The 17211-nt window shown below is 43.6% G+C and overlaps 1 protein-coding gene across 2 annotated transcripts in view; it reads left to right on the top strand.

Moving 5' to 3' along the window:
• Window positions 1–16594, top strand: part of CNNM1 (cyclin M1) — a 73086-nt gene extending 56492 nt beyond the window's left edge. Inside the window, exons 7-11 of one of the 2 annotated variants that reach the window (XM_006880041.1) lie at window positions 2889–3052; window positions 11149–11332; window positions 11429–11578; window positions 13591–13692; window positions 16438–16594. In XM_006880041.1, coding sequence (XP_006880103.1) covers window positions 2889–3052; window positions 11149–11332; window positions 11429–11578; window positions 13591–13692; window positions 16438–16517 — 680 coding nt within the window. In that variant the 3' untranslated portion in view covers window positions 16518–16594. The remainder of the gene's footprint in view (window positions 1–2888; window positions 3053–11148; window positions 11333–11428; window positions 11579–13590; window positions 13693–16437) is intronic. The other variant, XM_006880042.1, reaches the window with a different exon arrangement.
• Window positions 16595–17211: the final 617 nt, after the last annotated feature.

Below are 17211 nucleotides of genomic sequence, written 5' to 3'. Positions count from 1 at the left end.
GTATATATATATCAGCATATTCTTCCTATTTAATTTTTATGAGCACCAGGATCAGAAGTGAATTGCAAATTTTCCTTATCAATAACACTGCCATTTACAATTGTCTGGAGACTGACTCTATTCCTCATGACATCACCACTGTCCCTCTTTAATCTTTGGTCATTCAGGAGAAGGGTCCAGTCCTCCATCACCCAGTAGAATAGGATCCTAGAGACCTTCTTCTGGTGGCTTCTTCCTCAAGTTAATGGCCAAAGTCAAAAGCTTCTTGATTCTTTAATTCTTGTTGCACATTATCATTTTCCTAGCTACACACCTGAGAGCTACTTGGCGAAGTTGTTTACCCAGAATACCTTTAGGCCACTGATAAGGGCTTTCTAATTCTAATACGATTTGAGAGCTCTGAACCCTCCTTTTTACCAAAATTTAGATTCTGCATAAAGGACCCACTTGTTCTCTATTTCCTGTCCAGCCTTTAGTGGTAACTAGAAAAGACAGGATCTCTCCCTTCATAGAATTTATGGTTAAATTGGGAAGAAAACCTGTAATTAATTAAAACTTGTGGAAAGAACTTTGAAGGAATGACCAAAGGACAGGGAGAGAAGAAGGTGTGAAGGAGCCTTTTTAGGGACACCAGACACAGACTTCGGAGAAGTGAGCCCTCAGAACAGAGAATTAAGCAGCTGTGTGAGGGGGTGGGTGAGGAACAGAGGAAATGGCACTGAAGGGGTGGGGGAAGATTGCATGGTTGAAGATCCGCAAGGAGGCTATGGATTAGAGCAACATAGGGGAGGGAAGTGGAAGAGCCAGAATGAGATCAGACAGGACGACAAAGCCAGGTTGCGGATGGCATTCAAGGCTACAGCAAGGAGTTTGGATTTTCGTCAAAGGCAGTAGGATCCTGGCAGCTGAGTTGTGAACAGATTATAAGGGGAGCAAGAGTGGAGTGTGGAGATAGAGATAGAAGCAAATGTATTTAATATATTGGAAGTGAAGATAACAGGACGTGATATGAGTCTGAGAAAACATCAGGAGTCAAGGGACTCCCTGGTTTCTGGATTGAGGAATAGGGTGTGAGTGACATTTATAGAGGAAGAAAACCTTAATCCATTAATCACATTGAGGTGGTGGTTATTATGGTTCTAATGAGAAAATTAGTCAACCTATTGTTATTTTAATCTTTTGGCAGTATGATCTGTTAGACAACAATGATAGTTTGGCAGCAAAAGAGATTGTCAGTTTCGGGTGCCCCATTCCAGACAGATGTTGATCTCATATTTTGATTGATGACAGGAGATTTAATTGAGATATTTCAATTAAAAAATTGCTTGATTTTAAAATTGATTGAAATATTTCAAGAGACAGAATGAAATTTCCAAAGTTCTACCCTGAAAGAACTGAGGCCAGACTCTATGAAGAATCCAGTTCTTTATTTGCCTCCCCTGAATTAAGTCCATACTAGGACAGGCAAACTGCATCTTGTGCCTCTTTGTGGGGAAAAAATGCAGAGTGGGATCAGATGGAAGGTGGAGTGGCAGGAGACTGCAGTTTATTCAGGTTACTCTGTGGTTGAGCTAATGCTCAGGTCTCCCTAACACCCTCTTCTCTATTGATCCTTCACAAAGTTCATTTGGAAACTAAACGGGCATGGTCTTGATTGAACTTCTCCCGAAATTATTTCTTCACTTAAAATGGATCCATGAAAATGAAAAGATAAAAAGTAGCCTGACTCTGGATGTAGAGAAGGCATTCAACAGATGGCCTGTAGATTGTTCAAGTTCCTGGCTGAGGTCTAAGCAAGAGGAGTCCCGGAGTTTGGCCCCCACGTCAGAGGCCCTCACTTTGACACCCCCCCCCCGAGTCAAGCCCTTCTCCAGGAATCCACAAGGTCAGAGATGTGTTCACCCAGAGCCGTCTAGATCTCATTTCAGATCCTAGAATTCCCTACCCAGACAGTTCCAAGGGCCAGGAGCTGATTCTCCCCGTGCTGCCAGGTTTTCTAGATAAAGTGCAAATGGGTCTGAGTCACACCTGGCTTTCCAGATTATTGCAATGATATATTTGTCAAGGACAAAACTAGAACTAGAATGGTTTTTAATAATTTAGTAATATCTTTTTATCATTTCTTAAGTACTTATCTATACGTGGGCTTCCATTTGTGTACAGGCCCAGAGCCCTGCAGTTGTTGGAGCAGGACAAAATACGTCACCGTGGCGAGGACTGTTAACTTGTGCTGTGAGGAATGATTCTGAGGGCTAACATAAGGCTCCTTGTTGTTGACAACCATAGCGTCGGAACTGACCCACACCTGACCCTCCAGCTGGTTTTCAGAGGCAGTTAATCACATGAGAAGAGATTGCCCATCCTTCTCATGCGGAGCAGCTGGTGGCCTCGAACCATGTGCGGTGCAGCTTCTTGCCACTAAGCCACCAGAGCTCCCTAATAAAAGGTTTAGCCTTTTAAAAATAAGATTGTGAAAGGTAGAAAGCCTTATTTATGGTCTGAGGTAGCCGACCACACTTAGAGCATTATTCTCATTTCAGTTGGGGTGTCTTCCTCCACCTAATCTGAAGAGCAGAACCAAGAAAGGCATGGGCCACCCCTGTATCTTCTGAGGTTTGGGAGGAAGCGGGAGTCTGAGAAGAGTGATGCCTTGGGATCTGGTCTTAGATATTCGCTTGGGGAAATAAATGTCAAAGAAGCCAGCCATGCTCCTTCCACAACTCTAATGGGAAGGGCAAGGGGGCCCTCTAAGCATCTAAGCCTGAAAGTCCAGTGGGAAATGAGTAAACATTGCATCTCTCTCTCTCCCTCTCCATCCTCCTTTCCTTCCTCCCCTCCTTATCTTTTCTTCTTCTCCTCTCCCTCTGCTTTGCCCTCACCATCTGCAGTAAACAGATCCCCTTCTCGCTGCAGCGGACTGAATCGCTGTGAGTCTCCGAACCGCGAGCGCAGTGACTTTGGAGGGAGTAACACCCAGCTGTACAGCGGCAGCAACAACCTCTACACGCCCGACTACTCGGTCCACATCCTCAGTGATGTGCAGTTTGTGAAGGTAACTCCCGCCACGGGCGCACCCCAGTCTCCTTGTGAATAGAGTTGGCTGGCATGAGAGGGACAGGAGATGTCCACACCTGGGCATAATGATCATTTCTTTCCCTCATGTTCCAGGATAATGCTGGGAGGTAATTGCGTACTAGCTTTATAAGGACCTTGTTTGCCATGAACTCTGTTAGCACTCAATACCTGTTATTCTTTTAGATCCGCATTTTTCATGTGGGGTAACTAAGGCACAAATATACAGGAAATTAGCCTGCCCACAATAAGTTGCTGGCAGAGCTATTTTCCTTTGGATCCCGCACTGTTGGCACCAGGTTGATTTTTTTTTTTTAATTTTCAGTTTTTCTTTGCCAAAAATTTACAGGTTTTATGTATGCTATTGTGATTTTACACTTCAATATTTAAAGTTTAAAGACACTCTATCCTGTGTGTTCACTGGAATTCCTTGCTAGCATTATTAACAACCCATCAGCTTCATGGAGCTGTATGGAGAGACCCACTCTGCAGATCCCAGGGAGAGAGGCAGTAGGCTCACTGCTCTGTAATTAAAGAGGAGGGGAGCTGTCTCCTCACTGAGATTGCCATTGCACAGAAGCCTTTTTAAACCCCGCTTCCTCTCACTTTGATAGGCTTGTTTTTTTCCGTTTTTTCGATAATGCTGCACAATCATTATAAGCTTTAACCTGAGAGCAGCAAAGCATCCAAAGACTTTTCTTGGAAACTATTGTTCCTGCAGCAGGCCAGCTAATGAGAGATGAAATAAAAAATAAAAAAAATTTTTTAATGGGAGAAGGCCTTTTCTTCTGTCCAGAGCACACACTCTGATTATTTGAAGAGCTCTGTATGCTGGCTGGCTTCCTGTGTTCCAGAACCCTGAGGTCACCCTGAGCTAAAACTGACATCAACTGATAAAAATAACCATGCCAAGTTACAGAGTTGAGGAGGGAGGAGAAGGAGGGTAATAGTTCCTGCTGGTGTAGCGAGGCCCTTTATTGAGCCTGTTACCCAAAAGACCCATTTTATCCCACAGTCGCTCTGTGAATTAGGCACCACCATCATTCCCATAGAGGAGGAGGCTGAGGCTTGAGTGCAAACACTTGTCCAAGAACCCATGGCTAGTAAGTGGCAGAGCCAAGATTCTAATGTAGGTCTCTCTATCTCTGAGGCCCTTGGCCTAAAACCAATGCTTTTTAGGAGGAATTTCTGACAATCAGAGCTTAGAAATCCAAAGGGAAATGACTTTATAAACTAAGTGAACAAATTACACTGGGTGACATATGTCAGTCACAGAAGACATTTATGATATGAGTCCACTTATGTTGAAAAGGCAAGAAATCCTGAAGGCATAGAATCTTGAGGGGTTAACAGAAATGAGGATCAAGGAAGAGGGGAACAAAAACAAAATAAATAAAAAATAATTTTTTTGCCAAGTACATTAAAAATAGACGATAGATAGATAATGATGAAAAAGAATATAGATAGATAGATAGATAGATAGATAGATAGATAGATAGATAGATCACAAGCTTTAAAAAACAAACTGGATAATACATATGCATATGACCATAAACATTTAACAAGTATAATATGGTAATGCAGTTAAACTTCAGAAAAGCGCTTAAGCCCATAATTCTGGGTAAGCCATTCAACAAATATTTCCTGAATGTTTACTCTGTGCTTGGTACCATCAAGATACTGAGGATACTGCAGGGAACAAGAGAGCAAACTCCATCCTTTCTGGAACTTACATATTAATAGGCACAGGGAGGGGGAATAAACCAGTCATCACATAAATAACATAGGTAAGTCTAGTTAGTGAGGATAGCTTTGAAAGAAACGGGATAAGCAGTGATTGGGGAGGCAAGGCTGCTTTAGAGAGGGTTTTCAGAGAAGGCTGAGAAGGGAATATTTCTGCTGAGACTTCAAAGGGAACATTTGGGGAAGTGCTCAAGAGAATCAACAGAGATTGGAAAGAGCTTTGGGTGCTGGAACACAGTGCATGAGTGGACGCTGAGGGAGATGAGGATGAAGTGTCAGCAGTACTATGTCACGAGGGACCTTGAGGCCATAGCAAAGTGTTGAGATTCCATTTTAAGTGCTTTGGGAATTTTTGTTGAATTTGTTTCTCAGGTCTTTCCATTTATATCTTAAGTTCGGAAAATCAATATGTAGGTTTTAACATGCTGCCATGGAGGGAAAATGTCATTTTGAGGAGAGACATTTAATGAGTGATGGGTGAGTCAGTTCTCTAAAACATGATGAAGTTTGTGTGGATTGAAAGGAGAGATGGGTTCGGCAGCTCTTTGAAAAGGACTTTATTAAGAGGAATATTTAGCACTAAGCCTGTAATGATTTTCTTTTTTAAAAAAAAAAAATTACTTTGTGTGTGTGTACTGTCAAATCAGATCTGACTGGTACAGGAGGAGATGGCTCCTCCTTCTCCAGCAGAGCATCTGGTGAATTAGAACCATGTACCTCTGAAATTTGCAGTGCAGTTTTTTGCCACTAGGCCACCAGAGCTCCCTATATAATGATTTTCTAAAGATGTAGAGATAACCTCATTTCTCGGCCACTAGAACATAAGAAAAAGAACATTCTCCAAATAAGAAGGAACGATTCCTGACTTGAGATCCCCATATCCACGGATAGTTCTGAGGAACAGATAATCTGTCCTTGGGTCAGAACAAAGAGCCTTATCTGACCTTTGCAGCACAGCACATGGACCTTTTTCCATTTTGAAATTTTAAAATTGCAAAGGCTGAGGTTTGTGTTTTGTTTTTTGGGTTTTTTTTTAATTTTTATTTTATTTTGTGTGTGTACCGTCAAGTCAAATCTAACAGGAGGAGACTGTCCCTCCTTTTCCAGCGGAGCATTTGGTGGATTCAAACCGCGTACCTCTGGGATTGTAGTGCAGCTTATTACCACTAAGCCACCAGAACTCCCTAAGACTGAGTAGAAGAATTTTAGGAGCAAATAGAGGCTGATTAAAACAGTGTCAATAAACGTTTTAAAACAATGTATTTCAGTCTCTTAAAAACTGGATTATTTCTTTCATCCAGACCGTTTGACTTAATTTGACTCTTGTAGATAAGTTACAGAATGGTAACTCACTTCCTGCTATTGTTGGTGAGTTGGTTCTGACTATAAATCACAACAGGAGGAGACTTCCCATCCTGCTTCTCCTACCAGATACTTGATGTCTTTGGGTTAGTAGTAAAACTTGCAATGGACTATACGACTAGAGCTTCATAAATGAAATGGGAAATTGTGTTCAGTGATTATTTGGAAAAGGTATAAAACAGAACAGTAATTAAAAATGGGTAAAAATAATTTACAAAGTACAAAGAGCCTTATAAATGTTATTCTTGAAACATTCTATAAATATCTTTATTAAACTAAGAGCATCAAAAGAAGATGGAGGGACTGCACAGAATCACTGTGCTGAAAAGAAACAGCCAACACTGAGATAAGGTCCGTATGATCAAGAGCCTTTTACCAACTAGTTTCTGTTAATAGATGTTAATCCTGAACATGCTCATCAGTCTGTCCCAGAAAATTTGGAGAACAGAGAATGTCTATTTGCACTTTGTTGATTATGCAAAGGCATTTGACTGTGTGGATCATAACACATTATAGCTAATATTGAGAACAATGGGACTCCCAGAACATTTAATTGTGCTCATGGAAACCTATACCTAAACCAAGAGGCTATTGTACAAATATAGCAAGGGACACTGTTGTTGTTGTTGATGATGATTGCCTTCAAGTCGAGCACGACTCATAGAGATCCTAAGAACAAAAGGTTTGAAGTCCCTCTAAAACTCTCGGCCTTTATCAAAGTTCATAGGGTTTCTGGAGGCATGTTATTTAAGAAGTGGATGCCACTCTTTCCAAAAGGGAACACTACATAGTTTAAAATCAGGGAAAGTGTGCATCAGGATTGTATCAGCTCTCCATACCTTTTCTATCTTTCTGCTAAGTAAATAATTTATGAAGCTGAACTCTGTGAAGAATGTGGCACAGGATCAGGGGAAGATTCATCAACAGCCTGTGTTATGCAGATGACACAACGTTGCTTGCTGAAGAAGGACTTGAACTTCTTGCTACAGAAAATAAACTATAGGCTTCCATATTGAATACATCTCAATGTCAAGAAAACAAAAACTCACCACACATCATGATAGATGGAGAAAAGAGTGAAATTGTCAATGACTTCATCTTACTTAGATCCACAATCAACACCCTTGGTACCAGCAGTCAGGAGATCAGGAGACTTACTGCATTGCACAAGTCTACAGTCAGGAATGTCTCTAAATTATGGAGGAGTAATGATGTCCGTTTGAAGACTAATGTGCACTTGATTCAGGTCATAGCCTTTTCAATCACTTGCTTTGCTGCTGAGAGCTAGATAATGAATAAGGATGACAGAAGAATTTTTGATGCCTTTGAGTTGTGGTGATGGAGAAGAGTACTGAATATCCCATAGACTTCCAGAAGAACAAAAAGGTCTTAGAGAAAGTGAAGCCAGAGTACTTCCTGGAGGCAAGGATGACAAAGCTTAGTCTTACATATTTTGAGCATGTTGCTGGGAGAGGCTATTCCTTGGAGAGGGGCATAATGTTTGGAAAGGTAGATGGTCAGTGAAAGAGAGGAAGATCTTTATGCATATGGATTGACACAGTGATTGCTGCAATGGACTCAAGTATGTCAGAGATTGTGAGGATGGTACAGGATAGGACAGAGTTCAGATCTATTGTTCATAGGGTTGCTATGAGTCGTACTCAACTGGATGACACCTAATGACGACAGCATTTGGTAAATGATTTAGGAGGATGTAAATTATGGCTTTGAACTTCTATCTTGACCAAAATGCCTTATCACCATCTGGTGGCAGAACCCTTAAATTGCAGGATTGTGTTTTGAGGTATGAATAAACTACTTAAAAGTTGAAAATGTAAACAGAACATCATAAAGTGACAAGAGACATCATATTGGCCGAAAGGTTAAATTCTGGATACCTTGATGATAAGACAAAATATCCAAAGAGATACTCTTACTTTTTGTTAGCTTCAAGATAAAGAGACCTTGATTTTTATGGTTTAAAGAGTATTTGAATTTTAAAATGGCCAAAGCATAAAACAATTTGAACTCAAGCTATTCTTTGAAAATGGTCTGTCATAACTGAACAGAGAATAGAAGCATACTGTCTTTTAGACATCAGGTTGCTCCCTTCAGCCAACCAGTCAGTAAGTATTTATAGAACATAACAATGGTTCTTGATAATATGTATTAAATATGGCATTTATTAGTGCTAACAAAAAAATAGATTAAAACCTAGTTAGGGAAAAGAAACATAAGGTAAATGACAGTGATAAATTCAGGGTAGTATCTTAATTGATTATGTAATTCAATTGCACTTATGTTGGGCTCTCTTGATTGGAGAATACACTGAAACTTGAAGAATTGGAAATGAATAAGATGGAAATTAAGTGAATTTCATGCTAGGGAACACCTGTAAACAGACATTTTTTACTTTTGCTGAATGTGGCTACTAAAAAAAAATTTTAGTACCTGTGTGATTTATATCATATTGATGCTAGTTAGATTGTTAATATTGATGCTAGTTAGAAGTTGTCATAGGCTGTTGAACAAGGGGAGGAACAGATGAAAACTGATGCTTGAGTCTGGAAATGACAGCTGGAGGAATCAAGGCAAAGATTGTTTCTGTGAATAGTACGTTTTGCCAATGTGGTGCTTTGTCAACAATTTCTTTAAAGGCAACACAGTGGCCTAATATTTGTTTATAGTTTAAAAAATTGGAAGAAGCTGTATGAGAACAAGGCTTTGAGATGCACAAAGAAGATAAGCAATGTGTGGATACTTTTTTTTTTCTTATGGTGTACCATCGGATCGGATCCAACTGGCAAAGGAGAAGATGGCCCCTCCTTCTCCAGCAGAGCATCTGGTGGATTTGAACTGCACGCCTTCAGGATAGCAACACAGCTCCTTGCCACTAGACTACCAGAGCTCCCAGGATCCTTTCCTTTTATACAACTACCCACCAGTAGTTATAGACCCTCCCTCAACCTCTGGACCCTACATCCACACCTGGGCAAATGAGCGTCCCTCCTACCCATGTGACGACGAAGAGACATACGTTCACATGTGTGCGTGCACACACATACACCCACATATGTGGTAGTGCATGTTTTCACTAACAAACCCCGGCTTTATCTGAACCATCTCTATAGCATCCCTGAAAAAAAATAGTTGTTTAACTTCTATGTGAAAGCCTTCAACGAGACAGGGCACTTATAGCTTATGAGGAGCCCTATTCCATTTCCTTAATGCCTGCTGCTGTAATAGAAATGCAATAAATAGATTAATAAATAGACATTTATTCTCTACAGGTTAGGAAGCTTGAAGTCTGAATCCAGGTTGTTAGCTCTAGGGTAAGGCTTTCTCTCACTGTTGGTTCTGGAGGAAGGTCCTTCTCGCCCTTCAGTGTCTAGGCTCAGCATTTCTTGGAAGTCTCCATATGTCTTGCCATCAGTCCTCTCCTAGGAAGATCACCATGAAGGGACCCTGACTCCAAAGGACACGTTTCACTCCTGGCTCTTTCTTGGTAGCACTAAGGTCCCCTTCTCTGCTCATGTGTCTCCTTTTATGTCTTGTAAGATGAAAAATGATGCAGGCTACACCTCAGGGAAAATACCTTTATAGCAGATCAAGGCTGGCCTAGGTAAGAGTGAGGCCTCCCACCCTAATCCCCTACAGTTTATTGGCTGATCGTATCTCAGCTCACATCATGGGTGATTGTGTCATTACATAGCTGCCTCCGGTCTAGCTCCTAACATCATATTGTTGTTAGGTGCCCAAAATCAGCTCTTGCATCATTCTCAAGACCTCTGCTATACTTAAGGCCACTGTTGCACTCACTGTGTGAGGATCTTCCCCTTCTGACTCTACACTTTCCTAAGTAAAATGTCCTTTTCTAGAAACTGGCCCATTCTGACAGCATTTCCAAAGTACATAAGACAACATACAGTGGGTGTACAACTTGAAGGAAAATAGATTTTCTTTTTAAATTTTATTATTTTGTGTGTGTGTGCTGTCAAATCAGATCTCACTGGTACAGGGGGAGATTGCCCCTTCTTCTCCAGCAGAGCATCTGGTGGATTCAAACAGCGTACCTCTGGGATTGCAGTGCAGCATTTTGCCGCTTAGATTTTCTTTTATAAAGAAAAATTTTGCCTGAATGGCTGTTGAGGTTAAATATTTGTGGAAGTTGCAGCTTAATATTCAAGATAAATGCTAAATAATTCTCAAGACAAGGTTTTGTCAAGATCTTTTTACTTTGGTAGTTTTAAGATATTTAGGAATAATTGGAGGGCCACCGTGGGATCTAGGAATTGAAGAAAGCATTATGGAACAATAAAGAAAAGAAAAAAAGTAACTCACCCAGTTAATAATAAAACCCAGAGCTACAGGCTACACAAAAGGGAAGGGAGGGAAACCAGGAAGTCTGGTGGATGGGGAAGGCCGAATTATGAGAAGAGGTGATAAGGAGTGAGCCTCTAAGGTAAGTAATATAGAATGTTGGATCCTGTGTAGGCTTCATGTAGGATCAACTCAAGGTCATCTAGGATTTGACCACCACCACAGATTCCCAGAGAGGCCAGGCATGGAATCATCCAAGTCAGTGGAGAAAAAAGAGCTTGAAGAGCTGGTACTGAGAATTTAACAGTTTACTAAAGTGGCTACTATAAGTGGCTACTATTGAAAGAGTAAGATACCAAGTCAATTTCAAACCCGTTTTCTACATCCAGTGTATAAATATTGACCATCTTTTCCCTGTGCATGGACAACATGCAGATTTGTAGAATGTTCCATATTTTTATATCGCTCATTACTTTGTAGCTATAGTTCTAATTAATACAGCATTTGTCTGTCAGTTTGCTGTACTGAGGTAACTTATGGGTGCTGTGAAAGCTTTGCCATCAATATGTCAAATGCCAGAGGATTCACCCTTCATGAATAGATTTTAGCACATTCTGAGTGCCTGTCCCTCCCTGCCCCCTTTTCTTCCAGATCACAAGGCAGCAGTACCAGAACGCACTCACCGCCTGTCACATGGACAGCTCGCCCCAGTCCCCTGACATGGAGGCCTTTGCTGTCGAGGACTCCACCAAGGCCCCATTGACCCGAGGCACACCCCAGACTCCCAAGGATGAGCCTGCCATCACTCTCCTGAATGACAGGCACAGCCTGACGTGTAAGTCAGTTGGGTGGGGGTCCTGCCCTCTTACGTCTTGGGGAAGCCTGGGTTTTCTCCAGCACTGAGAGCTGATGTGCTCGCTGTCGTCCCCAGGCAGCCGCTCGGACGGGCTGAGAAGCCCCAGTGAGGTTGTGTACCTGCGGATGGAGGAGATAGCCTTCAGCCAGGAAGAGATGGCTGCCTTCGAGGAGCATGGAGCACAGCGGCTCTCACTGTCTCCTGCAGCTGGGCCAGCAGAAGCAGGTCAGAGAGGGCAGACTCTCCAGGGGAGTAAAAGGGAGTCCAACCTTGGACACTGGGATGACCCAGGGAGAGCTCGGTGGAGGGAATCCTGGGACCAGAGCACTGTAGACAGCTCCCATCTTCCTTCCACAGCCGGGGAAGAGAAACCAGACTTTACTGAACAAGGTCCAATTTTAATCCATTCTCCCAGGAAGGCAGGGGGAAACCAGTGTCTGGACCTAGGTTCCTGCTTGGAGTCAGATCCTGGCAATTTCATTTATAACTTCTGCAATACTAAGCAAGTTGCTTAACCTGAAATTCCGTTTCCTTGCCGATAACAATCATAGTACCTACCTTATGAACCAATATTCTGTACACATTAGATGTATAACGTTCACATCTTTAAAGAGCTGCTACTTAGCACTGTTGTTGTTATGTGCCGTCGAGTGACCCTATGTACAACAGCCCTAAACTCTGCTCTGTCCTGGGCCAATCGCACTGTCTCTGACACTCCCATCCCGATTATCCCAGTCACTGAATCAATCCACCTCATAGAGGGCCTTCCTCTCCTGCGCTGTCCCTCCACCCTCCCAAGCATGATGTCCTTCTCCAAGGACCAGTCTCTCCTCACAACATGTCCAAAATATGCTAGACGGAGCCTCAGAATCCTTGCCTCCAAGGAACCACCCGGTTTAACCCTTTCCAGGACAAATCTGTTTGTTTTCCTAGCAGTCCATGGTATTCTCAGTACTCTTCTCCAGCACCACAGCTCAAAGGCATCAATTCTCCTTCTATCCTCCTTGGTCATTGTCCAACTCTCTGATGCATAACAAGTGATTGCGAAGACCATGGCCTGTATCAGACGCACCTTAGTCTCCAGGGAGATAGGTATCATTAGACCCATTTTACGGGTAAGAAAACTGAGAGCAGTTACTGTTCTGTCCTTTGAGCCTCAGAGACCATTAATAGTCTGTGGGGCCTGTCTTGAGGTCACTGAGGCATTGAATGCATCTTGACTGTTGCTCCAAGCTCCCAGCACGCCACAAATCCTGGGATCCTTCAGTGCTTGGCCTACTGAGATATAGTTTCCAGCTTTTCAGCAGACCCTACACCTACCCCCTAGGCCAGCTGTTTTCCAACTCTACCTTCCAGACCTACCTCTGCTCATAGTTTAAGCCCAGAAGCTGACAGATACTGATATATTTTTTTGAGGTCATTGAAATATGTTTGAACTTGGGGCTGACTCAGAAAATCTGAGACTCCGATAGACACCGTTGCAGCATTTGAACTTGGGAGATGATGTTCTTTTTCACCCACCAACACTGACTTGAATAGGTAAAGTGAGAAGCCAGGAAATCTATCAGAGGAAGAGATGGGGCAGTGTACCTCAAGATCTGGAGATCAGAAAGGATATGCCCACGGGTATAGACGTCTTCAGAAGCAGAGTTGGGTTCAAACTCAGGCTCTTGGTGCCGTGCCATTTCCACCACACACTCTACTCTGTCCCTCTGGTTAGGTGCTTACTGCATTGCCAATAGAGACTTGAACCCCTTCCCAGCTCTATAATTCTATGGTTCACTGGGTTGCCACAGAGTTATGTAAGAGAAGACAAGGGCATGTGCTTAATCACCATTGAACCCTGTGATTTTCCAGAGTCTGCACAAACAGAGAAAAGAGGTACTGCCACCTGTGCTCAAGTGTGGTTTTTTGTCTGCCAAGAATATGGGGTGGAAAACATATTGTTCTTTCCCCCTTTCCCGTGCCAAGCAGTGTTTGAGAAGCGGGAGTGGTCTCCGACGGTGCGTGGGTAGTCAGATCCCGTCTCCTGCCTTCCATCTGTCTGTTCCTATTGTGGCACTAACCTGCCTCTTGCTAATTCATGAGGCCAAAACCTCCCCGGGCATTCTCACCCCTCTCATGGCCACAGCTGACTCAACACTGGATCGCAGCATACACTTGCTAACAAATATCTACTCCCTCAATCTTTGGATGTGTGGGTTGGAGAAAAATCTCTTTTTCTTTCTTCTCAATAGCATCAGATAGTGAATGTTGTAATGTCAACATGGACACAGAGACCAGTCCCTGCAGTAGTGACACTGAAGACAATATGGGCAAGAAGCTGCTGAGAACCTTGAGTGAGTAACTCCTCCTCCACATCCAAGCTTCCCAGTGGCAGAGGGGAAACCATTGACTCCTTTTAGGGAGACTCTGGAAAGAAGGCCTGGGAGTGCAGGGGTTGGACAGCTGCCTGCTATGAGAGAAAAAGACCTGGCAGTCTGCTCCTACAAGGGTGATGGTGGTGGTTTTTGTTGTTGGGTGCCATCGAGTCAGAACTGACTCAAAGCTGACCCTCCATTGGTGTTTCAAAGGCAGTCAGTCACATGGGAGGACATTGTCCATCTTTTTTTCCAACGGAGCAGCTAGTGAGTTCATAAAGATTACAGCCTAGAAAACCCTCTGGGGCAACTCTGTTCTGTCATTTGAGTCAAAATTAACTTAACGGTACCTAACAATAAGCAGGTATAATCATGAAAATCTGTACTATGGTTTGAGCCAGGATAGTATCCTGGATACTTAGGGAATCGGTCCCATTTGGTTGGTGGTCATCTAGGATAGGGATAGGCTGGCTATCCCTGCAGGTCCCACCCTACCTGTATCTCCAGATCCCAACTTCCTTAGTTGTTTGGTTGGTTGTTTTTTTGGGGTTTGTTTGTTTTATTGTTGGGTGTTTTGTGTTTTTTTTTCTTTTTCAATAAAGGCTTATTGACTCCAGAATCTATTCTCTATAGTCACAGGGTGTCCTGGTGGCATAGTCTGTGGGGAGTTGCGCTGCTAACCCACAAGTGAGCCGTTGGCTGTTTGAATCCCCCACAAGTTCTGCAGGAGAAAGATAAGCAGTCTCCTGCAGTGCGGTTAATTTACAGCCTCGGAAACCTGCCAGCGGGTCATCTGTGAGTCAGGTCTGACTTAATGGCCATGACTTTGTATTTTGACTTTGACCTGTTGTCACAGTGACAGAGTTGAGTAGTAGTGGAAGAGACCATACGGCTTGCTACACCTGTAAGTTTTACTACCTGTCCCTTTAAAGAAAAGGTCTTTGTTTTTTTTTTTTTTAATTTTATTTTATTTCATTATATTTTTGTGTGTATCATCAAATCAGATCTGACAGGTACAGGAGGAGATTGTTCCTCCTTCTCAAGCAGAGCATCTGGTGGATTCAAACCATGTACCTCTGAGATTGCACTGCAGCTTCTTGCCACTAGGCCACCAGAGCTCGCCAAGAAAAGGTCTTTGGATTCCTAGCCTAGGAAACTTAGTAGAAAAGAAAGCAGCGTCCTCCAACAATGGAAGTCAGTGGCAAAACAAGGTGAAAACTTCCTACAAACAAAACTGGGAACAGGTTGCTGGCCCATCCGTGAAGGTGATTCTTTAATGGCCCCTCCCTTATCTAGTAATAAGGAGCGCTAGTGTGTTTCTTAGTATTAGAGGAGCACTCGACTGCTGACTGACAGGTCAGTGCTGTGAACCCTCCAGCCAAGCAGGTGAGGCAATCTGCTTCTGTAAAGAGTATAGCTTTGGTAACCCCATGGGGCACTTCTGCTCTGCTGTTCAGGGCTGTTATGAGTTGGAAGTGATTCCGTGGCAGTGGGTTTAGTTTTTCAGGTCTTCTAATACTTACGGAGCCCTGGTAGCCTAGTTGGTAAGGGGTTGCACTGCCAGCCCGAAGGCAGGCAGGTCCAACCCACCAGCCCCTCCTTAGGAGAAAGTTGGGCAGGCTCTCCCCACGTGGTTTCTAGTTTCTCATAACCAGCTGGAGCGTCAGCTTTGAGTCAGTTCTGACTTGATGGAAATGAGAGAGAGTCTAATACTAATCCCTGGGTGGGACAGCTAGTTAAGCACTGAAAGGTTAGTGGTTCAAACCCATCTAGTGGTGCCTTGGAAGAAAGACCTGGTCATGTTCTGAAGGTCATGTTCTTCAAAATCCTGCAGAGCACAGTTCTGTTCTGCAACACATGGGGTCATTATCGTTTGAAAACATCTGGCTAGCAGCAGCTGGTGGGATTTTTGGTTCTTCCCTAACGCAGAAGGGCAATGGCTGTAAAGCTAGAGAATGTAGGTTAATGAGAATGGCGCCCAGTCATACCTGCCAGCGCTGGCTCCTGGCACCTCACAGCCTGGCTGTGTCACCAGTCACTTCTCAGAGGTGTTTTGTGAGCCTGAGCCTTAGGGCTGAAACTTTCAGGGGATGGGGAGGCTATAGTCCCATTATATTGCGGTTGTGTGCTATTGAGTTATTCTAAGTCATAATGACTTCTTAGAGGGCAGTAGAACTGTCCATAAGGTTTCCTAGCCAACAGTCTGTCTGGGAGTAGACACCAGGCCTTCTCCCCCGTGGAGCCACTGTCGTTGCTGTTGTTGAGTACTTTCAGGTCAGAACCGATTCATAGCTGACTCTCCAGAGAATTTTCTGAGGTAGTGCATCACACGAGAGATTACCCGTCTTTCAGCCACCACCGGGGAACCCCTAATGAGTATGAATCACCAGCCTCTCCGCATCTAAAGACTTTTCGTTTTAACCATTGCACCACCGGGATTCTTTCCCACTACATTACGTGGAATTTACCCCGTACCCTCCTGGAATGGTATCTCCACTGGCACTGGCATAGGTTTGTGGCTTTTCAGAGATGTCCTCTCAGGTGGAAGGTGCTACCTAACCCTTTAAAATCACATGAAAGTGGGTTCCATAAGATTAATCCCAGTCCAACTGTCCAGGGCTCTGTCTCCATTTCTGTTTCTATTTTGAGACAAGCTTGGGCCAACGGGGAGGATGTGATTGTCCTCCCCAGCTTACAAATTGACCCTTACAAATCGTTTTCCAGGTGGTCGAAAAAAGAAGAGGTCACCCGATGGAGAAAGAACCACTGAAGAGAGCTCCAATTTAACACCTCTGATCACTTGATGGGCAGAGACAATGTTCGCTGGGTGTGTGAGATTCCAGAGCTTTGGGGGAGAACCCACCCTCTCATCACCTGCTTCACCCTGAGGCCTCCCACAGGTGACAGGGCATTCCACTTCCCTTTCCACCTCTTCACCTTAGCTGTCAGTTTGGCACATCTTCCCTCTTTGTCTCCAGTTTGACTCAGAGCCTTTCCACCATCATAACGGAAGGAGGTACCTCCAGTGGGACTTGCTAGAAATGGTCTTGTCCATTGCACAGGAACTGGAGAAGAAATGACCTGATAGTGCCACTGTGGGATCCCTGATGCCCTTCTTTTGTTCTTTGGGATCCCCTGATGCCATTTGGAGACTCGTGTGCTGAAATTCACCATTTCAGCACCTCCAGAACAAAGTGATAACTTTCAGGCATATTTCATGCTCACCTAAAGAAGGTGCCACTGGCAGACAGGCAGATGGAGGGAGGCCGGAGTACAGGTGTGAGGACTGGTTCAGGGAATGGACCAAGAATTCCTTCAGAATTTTACAGCAGGGAGACTAGGCCACGTTGGTGTGTCTGGTTTCCTGTGAGATAAGAATTCCAGCAGTCTGAGGAAGTGTCTCTCAGCTGGAATGGAAAGAATGTGAGTTGGAGACTCAGGTCACTGTTTTTCCCAGGGACACACCCATCTGTTGGGGCTCTCGGTCAGCAGCCAATG

The sequence above is a fragment of the Elephantulus edwardii genome, unplaced genomic scaffold (assembly GCF_000299155.1).
Source record: "Elephantulus edwardii isolate Elephantulus edwardi_28Jun2011 unplaced genomic scaffold, EleEdw1.0 scaffold00006, whole genome shotgun sequence".
NCBI lineage: Eukaryota > Metazoa > Chordata > Mammalia > Macroscelidea > Macroscelididae > Elephantulus > Elephantulus edwardii.
This window is presented reverse-complemented; position numbering and strand designations above follow the sequence as displayed.